This window comes from Cyprinodon variegatus, unplaced genomic scaffold (assembly GCF_000732505.1).
Source record: "Cyprinodon variegatus isolate N-32 unplaced genomic scaffold, C_variegatus-1.0 Scaffold937, whole genome shotgun sequence".
NCBI classification, from domain to species: domain Eukaryota; kingdom Metazoa; phylum Chordata; class Actinopteri; order Cyprinodontiformes; family Cyprinodontidae; genus Cyprinodon; species Cyprinodon variegatus.
In genome coordinates this window covers 219,239-228,497 of record NW_015151390.1, presented here as the reverse complement: position 1 = coordinate 228,497, position 9,259 = coordinate 219,239, and the positions used below count along the sequence as shown (strand labels likewise).

The window sequence follows — 9,259 nt, the reverse complement described above, 5'->3', positions numbered from 1 at the left end:
TTGTTTTTTTTTTGACAATTGGCTGACAGGAAATGGGGTATTTTTTATTTTAAGTCATGCTTATTGTATAGTTTGTCCCATCATTTTGTTACCTTTTTTTTTTTTTTTAAATATGTATTTTGTTTCTCTTCTCAGCATTCTATAAATGTTTGTCCTTTTATTATTATATTTTCAATGTGTGTGTGTTTTTATGTCTCCTACACAGGGTATTAGTTCTGGTTTAGCAAATAGAATAGAAAATCTCTTTTTTGTCCCATAACGGGGAAATTGTGGGCCAAAGATTAAAAGAAAGCCAGTCTACAAAGTTCGACATATCAGGTGTAGTCCAGGAAGAAATTCAGCCATAAAATGATCTAATTATTTAAATCTTCCAATATCGTTTGTAAGTTTACTCTACTAGGGTGGAATAATACAATCCGTGTTAAAAAATATTATATGTTGTATATTGTTGAAATTAGATCAGATTAGATTAGATGAGCTTTATTGATCTCATAGCGGAGAAATTCACTCGTCACATATTGGCATAGAAGTTAAAGAAGGTGCAAACAAGGAGGAAAAAGGTGCATTAAGAATAAACAATATATATACAGTATATCCAGGTATATACAGTATATTAAGATAAATAAGGATTAAGGTGCAAGTGTACATGTATCGCAAACAATGAAAAACAAAATAAAAATAAGAAATAAAAATATGTGCAATCCGGATGGCTTATATACACTTTACTTTACGTTAAAGTGTAGTAGGTAATTATTGCACATTCAACATATTGCACAGAATATTGCACAGTCAGTAAATAAAAAACTATAATATAGCTGCACAGTGGTTTTTACAGGAGTTATTGTGGTTATAGTGCATTATTATAGTGCTTTAAATAAAACATATTATTAAACTATTGTTTTTTAACTGGACCAAGTCTGCTGCCCAGATGCAAAAAAAGGCTCTGAAATCATCCTTTATTAAACTCTCATAACTAAAGGTCAATATTAAAATGGGTTTAAACCATTCATCTTTTAGTGCAGCCAGAAGTTTGAAGGTTCATTGCGTTGGAAGTTTTGGAACTGGACCTGTTCTAATATGGTCCATATGCAAAAGAAAAAAACAAAGGCTTCTAATAAACTTTTACAAATCAAATTAAGGTTTCACAAATACAAAAGCGAATGTTAAAGTTTCTACCATTTGTATGAAATACTATAATCCAGGTGTTAAAAATATGCCTGTTTTAGTTTTTAAACTACTATCCTGAGCTATCTCTATAGTTATGCTGCTATGGGCTTAGACTGATGGAGGACATAGGGACCCCCATTTCATCATTCTGCTTCATTCATTCTCTATTCTCCCACTCTGCAGAATCTTTTAGTTCAATCTCTAACGTCATGCTCTCTCTGCTTTTTCTGTTTTTAAACTACAACTGATTAAAGACGCTGAATTAGGGAGTTACAAAAAAAAGTGTAAGTAAAAAAAGGGGGAATCTGAATGTCCAGTCAGAGGTAAACGTCTGTTTACTTCTGTCCTCGGGTTGTAAAAACCTTTCTATTCTATAAGATAACAATTGAACAAACCATCAACTGCTTAAAATAAGTAGTGCCCCCTCTACATTTTAAGTTCCAGGTCTTAGCACTAGCAACATTTTCTATTTTAAACGTTTTTAGACAATAAAACTGTCGTATTTACCCTCGGTGAGCGCTAATCCAACAGAACTTCTTAAATTTTCTTTCTTCTTCTCTTGATTGGCGACCAAGTGGATTAGCGCCACCAAGTGGTGAGGATCCCGTTTGGAGAAATATTTGTTCTTTCTTACACGTTGTTTGAAGCTTTTATCAGAAGATATGAAAATAACAGTTGAATGTTAAAGACAATTCTTGCTGCTATGAACCATGGTTGGGTTTTATAGAGAGAAAGTCATAATAATTCATTAAACGTCTCTGATTTAGGGGTCAAAGTGATTTCATTTCACTTTGAGAGAAGAAACAGAAACATTTCAGAAGGTAAATAACGAGGAGGGGATGGAAAAGTTGTTTTCCTACTCCTACAGGGTTACGTCATCAGCATGTTAAAAATGTTTCCAATAAAAGTGAGAATATGTAGTTATAGCATTGTTCTTTATAAGTCCATGTTTTAGTTATCAGGCTCCTCTCCTGTGGAACCAACTACCAGTTTTAGTCCGTGAGGCAGACTCCCTGTCTACTTTTAAGGCTAGCTTAAAACTTTCCTTTTTGATAAAGCTTATAGTTAGAGTGGCTCAGGTTATCCTGAGCTATCTCTATAGTTATGCTGCTATAGGCTTAGACTGCTGGAGGACATAGGGACCCCCATTTCATCATTCTGCTTCATTCTGTTTCTATTCCCACTCGGCTGAATCTGTTAGTTCAATCTCTAACATTATACTCTCTCTGCTTTTTCTGATAGTAGTTTTGCCTCCTATGTTTCTGTTTCGCTGTGAAACCATCCTGGAAATATCAGCTGTGCTGCTGCCATTAACACCATTGTTTATAGAAGTTGGAGATCCGCCTGTTTTTCAGTGTAGTCCTGTTTCTCTGACTGTTACTGGCTGGATGTGCTCTCTCCATCCTCTGACATGGGAGTTGGCTCGGGGCTCGCCTGCCTTTTACAGCTGCTTTTTGTATCTCTGCTTCTGTCTCCGTGAACCCCAGTCGGCCTCGGCAGATGACCGCCCAGACTGAGCCTGCTTCTGGTCCCTGTTAAAAGGGAGTTTTTCCTCTCCACTGTCGCTACAAGCATGCTTAGTGTGAGGGATTGACTTCGAGTCAATGAGTCGATGCAATCAACTGGTTTTTCATTAGATAGAAACATTTAGATTAATTTGATTGGATGATCTGGTGAACTGTAAAGTGCCATGAGATTACATGTGTTGTGAATTGATTCTATATAAATAAACTGAATTGAATTGAATTTCAAATGTATGCAGTTCTTTTTTTTATGTTTAATCAACAATGTCAACGGTGGTATGGATTTGTATTTGTTAGATCGTTCAGAACAAAAGTAAAATATCAGTAAAATATGAGTTAAGCTTATATCTGACAATTACAGCCTAAAAAAAATATATATATTTTTTTTAATCTTTCCTCTTTATTTGTTTCCGTCTTTTCCCTAAACTACTTTCCTTCTCAGTCCAGTCATTTCTCTCCATTTTTTTCTGTCTTCCTATCTTTATTTCCTTGCTTCCCCCTTGTTTTTTTCCGGTTTCCCTTTTCATTATTAAAATACTACATACTAATTTAAGGCATGAGCTATGCTATTTTCTACAGGCTAAATATTTTCATTTTGAATTTAAACTGGTGTGCAAATAAGGGAAAATGTATTGAAGTATGCGAATGTTCTCTTTGGTAAATGAAATGGACTTACAATAGAAAAAAAAACAAAAGATCATTGCTAGAGATGCTGATTGTCCAAAGGTACTGATAGGTCAAAGTTGGGTTCATAAAATGTCCATCAGGCTTGAGAGGAATACTAAGGTCCAGTATATGAGGAATAATTTGAAATATGGCATACATAGAAAAAATAGACCTGTAATGAAGTTTGCTAATGTGGCAATAAAGGTCCCAGACTATAGATAAAATTGGGGAGCAGAATTTGTGTTCTTGTCCAGTGTTAAATTTTTCTGTTAAGGGAAAACATTGGGTGCCATGTAATCTGCAGGGTTTGGTCGAATGCATATTTCTGAAATCCACATTCAGTGCAGCCATCTATGAGGACATTATAATGCATTGTTTCCTTCTGCTAAGAAACTTTGTGGAGTTGTTGGAACTGGCGAATCGGCCTGACCAGAACCACATACCGAATGTAAATATAAGATGAGAGAGGCAATATCCAACAATGCTGATGACTTTAGGGTTGTGGGATGATCACATTTATGCTACAATATTTTGATGCAGTCACTCAGGCAAAAAGGAGCGCAATAAATGGATATGAATGAACAAACTTCACAGAGGCCTGATGTTTCTGTTTGAAAAATCCATTTTTGGTAATACTGTAACCATTGTGTTATGAATGAATCTAGAGTGTGACTGTATACGTTTCACCTTCTTAAATGAATGAAAAGAAATATTGAACTTTTTCACAATATCTAATTCTTTTATAATCTACCTTATATTGCATATTAATAAAATGTTCTACAGCAATTAGAAAGGAAATTAAATTTTTTGGAATATAATTATTTTATAATCACATGTATATTTTACTAAACTACTATGAATTATTCTGATATATTACAAATCTATGACATTGTTATAACTAAATTCAGTTAAGTTAAGCATATCTATAATAAGATTATACATATTTATGTGCTATATTTTTGTTTATATAGTCTATTAAAACTAAATGTATAGAAATATTGTGTAAAATATTGTGTGTGCTTTCTGTTGTTTTCCCTTTTCTGCCGCTAGGTGGCAACATTTGGTTACTTTAAACCATAGACAAACAGCAGAAAGTCCATAAATACAAAAGAGGAGATTTATTTTGATTTTCAAAGTAAAATACAAATGTTAGTATTTTCCTGTTAAACGTGTGTAAACCATACAGGTTTCGTAAAAAGTAGACATTTTCTGATAAAGTTACTACAACATTAGATTTTCGAATCTAGCTGGGGTGATTTGATGTATTGTGTAAAACTCAGATGGGATTTTATTTCTAAAAGTCATTTCCGGAAGTTCATTGCCTCATTCACTGAAGCTTAATCGTAAACAGTGGCCCAGTCACAACAATGCAGCGAAGCAGCTGCTTCTAGCTTTAGCTTTAAAGAGCAGTTTTTTAAAAACCCACGGAGCTCTGAGTCCATCCGGCCGCAGCGGCTTCGGTTCAGTTCGTGTTCGGGTTGGAATTCGCTTTGTTTGGGCTTTAAACCGTGTTTGTTTGGCTGGAGATGGAGACAGCTAGCGGTTGGCTGACAGCAGCAGAGGGGAGCGGCTGAAAGGTGAGGGGGAACCCGGGGTTTGCACCAAGAAACTCTGAATAAACGGTTGATCCGCAGGTTAGTGACATGGTGGAGTAGGCGTCGTCTGCGCTGAAGCTCTCTGCGTCCTCCGGGCCTCTCTCTGCCTCTCTCTCCGGGGAGCGTCGCCATGGCCCCGGGGTCTCTGGTGGCGGCCTGCCGCAGTCTGGCCCTCTCTACGTGGCTGCTCTCCTTCTGCTTCGTCCACCTGCTCTGCCTGGACTTCACCGTGGCGGAGAAGGAGGAGTGGTACACCGCCTTCGTCAACATCACCTACATGGACCCGTCCACCTCCGAGCTGCGCACCGAGAAGACGGAATGCGGCCGCTACGGGGAGCACTCCTCCAAGCGGGAGGCCAAGGGGGTGGTGGTGCTGCCGGCCTCCCCGCTGGACCGGCAGGCCTGTGACCCCCACACCCGGTTCGCGGTCCCCCCGCAGGCCGCGGCGGGCTGGATAGCGCTGATAGCCCGGGGGAACTGCACCTGCAAGGAGAAGATCCGCAATGCTGCAGCCCACAACGCCACGGCGGTGGTCATCTTTAATGTGGGCTCCACGAATCCCAACGAGACCATCACTATGCCCCACCAAGGTAGGAGAACACGAGGCCTCCATATTTATTATGGATGATAAAAACACATGTCATCTCAAGGCTCTTTACAGTTCACCACATCATCCAGACAGACAAAGTTTTCTATCTAAGGAAAACCAGTTGATTGCATGGACTCATTGACCCCAATGCAATCCCTCACACTAAGCATGCCTGTAGCGACAGTGGGAAGGAAAAACTCCCTTTGAACAGGAAGAAACCTCCAGCATGTACATAACATATAGGATTCAAAACCACATTTTTAGGAGGTTTATGTATGTATGTATGTTTTATTTTTATTTTTAATGGAGACTCTATACAAAAGTAACAAAACAAAACCGTGCAATAGTTTAAATGTTAAGTGACCCAGGCAGCGTTATCGCAGATCTTTCCTCCTAGCAGCTATAAGACTTTATAACCTTCACTGTTCCCAACAACGTCCAATAAATTGTTATATTTATGCTAATTTTGCTCAGTTTCTACCTCAGTCAGTTAAATAACATGCTGCTGCCATTTTGCACATTTTCAAATATCCATTGCTGTAAAAATGTCCATAGCTGTATATTGGTTATTTATTCTCCAGATGCAAAGTTTTATATTGTTAAAACACTTTAAAGTGCAGTATTTGATTGTTTATCTTGTAAGTCTTCACCTTATATTATTTTTGTACTTTTTCTAAGGTTCACATTTGTGTGACTATTTTTTTTCTATAATCTTTTTGCTGCTATAAACACCAGAATTTGACCAATTTTGGGACAATTAAGTGATTCTATGTTCTATTCTATAGAGCAGTGTTTTTCAAACCTGGTCCTCAAGGCACCCTGCCCTGCATGTTTTAGATGTTTCCCAGATTTCACACACCTTATAATCATCTGAATCAGGTGTGCTGAAGCTCAGAAACATCTAAGACATGCAGAGCAGGGTGCCCTGAGGACCAGGATTGAAAAGCACTGCCATAGTGCCACCTATATCCATGGAAACTTTTAACAGATAAAAAATTGAGTCTGTGTGAATATAACAAAAGCTAAAAGTGGAACAATTTAAAATATATATTAGTATTGAAATAATAAAAAAAAAAAGTCCCAAAGGACATATCATATTTAGGGCTGCAACTAACGATTATTTAGCAAATCGATTCATTTGTCTTTTATTTTTTCGAATAAAAATCACATAGCCAAAGGTTCCTTAAAGATTTTTTACATAATTAAACCTGGTGAAACTAAAACTTTTCCCCTTGAGGAGTTCTAGATAGAGCATTTTGATAGATAAAAATGTTTTTATCTTAAATACAAATGTATATTTTTACAATTTTTATGTAATTACTGCTGTAAGAGGGTTGCCCTGTCAGCTAACGGCAGGTTTTAGAGTCTCTATACTCCAGTTGACGATTATTTCAATAATTGATTAATCAAGATTATTCTGATTAATTGTTTCAGCCCTAATAATAGTTAGATATTTATTTAGTATATTGTCTTTAGTAGAGCGGCCAGGATCATTTTCACAGAGGCCTTCTTTGGCACCTGCTTAGATCTCCACATGCTGCAAAAAACAACATGAAAACTTTCCAACAAAAATAAAAATGAAATCCAGAGAAAAGCTTAAAACTCTAATATTATAAGACACGTAGTTTAACTGTTGGGTTTATTCCCAACAGGTGTCATTTTAGAGGAGATTGACAAATAACAAAGTCATGTAGATAGATTCAGATTCAAGCATTTTCTAATTCCAAATGTAATTTTCAATGCAAGCGTTTTTTCTTATGTAATCTAGCTGATTGTTTTCCTTCACCCACTTTCCATTTTTACTCTTTTCAGAAAAACATATGAGCTGACTGTTAAATGAGGTTATAAAACACATGGAAGCACAGCTTCACTTGGGCTTTAATGTTTAATGTTCTTAATATATGAATAATTTTTCTTAAATATGATGGAATCCAAACCTGGGCCCGTCTAAAGGAGCATAATCTGATCTGTTAGCTGCGCTGATTTCTGTTAGATTCTGGTGCTGTTTGGTTTGAGATTCAGTTTTTTCTTCAGTTTTGTTTAGTAATGAGCCATTACATTACCAAAGAAACAAAGCGATAGATTATATGCTTCATATGTCTTCGAAAAGTTATCCAGGATCCCTTCTCCAACCTTTGGGATGGCCAAGTGATTGCGCTGATTTTTACAGTTTTAGCAGGCCCCCATTTATTCGGTTTCTTTTATTAAATCAACTCTGGCATGTAAATAATCTTTATTTGTTGAATGGTTGAGTTGTGCTTTGCTGTTCTGCCAGAGGAGCTTTCCATTTCCATGCTTTAAGAACCAAATGATTACTCTGCTGGTGGTTACTGGAGGCTCCGTGTTATTTTTATTTCTTAATATCTAGAAAACCTCAGATGCCATCATTCATTGTCATTTTTCTTATTATTTTGCTCGCTAACAGAATAAACTGTCGCCTTTCCAGTTCTCTACCTTCCAGTGCAGTCAGACTGTATCAATTAAGATCTTCTTATATTATTGTTTTAAATCTTAACCATGTATTTGCCGCTGAATCATTTAGTCTGAGCCTAAAGGACAGATTAGACTTCTGCAACCGCATGCATCAAATGTCGCTTGGGTCTGGTCGCAAACCGGTTTTGCTGGTATCCTTCTGCACTGTCGGTCTGGAATTTCTAGGGAAGCACAGCAGTTTCCTGCCAAAGCACAAGGGAGAGCCTATTCAAGAACTCACGAGAATTCTGCAGCGCCGGTGGGAGTTTTTATCTTCCAAAACAACAACGGCGCTTCTGCAAGATATGACGGTTACAGAGATGGATCTAGAGTTGCTAGAAATCGAAGAGGAACAGGTTCTGTTAATGGAGTTAGCAAAAAGACAGATTAACCTTTCATCGTCGTCGTCCATTGTAGTTGTTCCTCGGTTTTAAAAAAAATGGCGTGCCCAGGCATCGAATCGAGAAGGACGACCACACAGACAGCTGCAAAGGCAAACCAAGGACCAATCACAGCTGCTTTTTGTCTGCGTACTTCCGCTTGAGGTCTGCATGGTTTGTTACCGTTGCATAATCAGGATTATTTTGAGGTGCACAACAACGGTTGCAGAACCTCTGTGCGGTTGATTTGACGGTTGTAGAGGCTATGCATCAAAAGCATAATTTGGCCTTAATTGTGTCATTTCAACCTGCAGTTAAAGTTGGGCTGATCAGTATTAGGGTATCTTGCGAGCATGTTAATGCTAACAGTAGCAGCGGTGGTATAAGGTGTAAAAACTGCCTGTTTTCTCCATCTTCTGTCCTCATCTCTCCTCCTCTTCACTCTGATTTCAGCATCTGCTGCCCTGAGACTCCGTCCCACTGGTTAAATTCGACATTTAACACCAAACGTGAAAAGTTCACAACTCTTTGAATATGTTGGCGAACAAGTGTTGCTCTGCAAACAGTTCTTTACGGATATTGGACTTCTTCTCCTTTTATTTAGCTCTAGTTTAAAGTGATCAATGGCACCAAAATAAAAGCATTCAGAGAGTTGCATTTTAACCTGTAAATTTACGAAAGGATTCATAAAGAGCTTCACAGGAAAGCTACATTTAATGGAGCTTTTAGAAAACCTAAACACTGCAGACATCATGAATGGAGGGAAAATATTAAAGTTCTGTTCGTATTTATTTATTCCTTTAATATCTAGAACTTTAATTCCTATTTTCTTTAAACAATAAAAATAATTATTGACAGGGTGTGCCT

General features: G+C 37.4%; 1 protein-coding gene across 1 annotated transcript in view; it reads left to right on the top strand.

The window, feature by feature from the left end:
- Positions 1–4,686: 4,686 nt before the first annotated feature.
- Positions 4,687–9,259, top strand: part of LOC107100121 (RING finger protein 150-like) — a 35,621-nt gene continuing 31,048 nt past the window's right edge. The window contains exon 1 of the mRNA XM_015398490.1: positions 4,687–5,541. Within this exon, the coding sequence (XP_015253976.1) occupies positions 5,082–5,541 (460 nt within the window). The 5' untranslated portion in view covers positions 4,687–5,081. The remainder of the gene's footprint in view (positions 5,542–9,259) is intronic.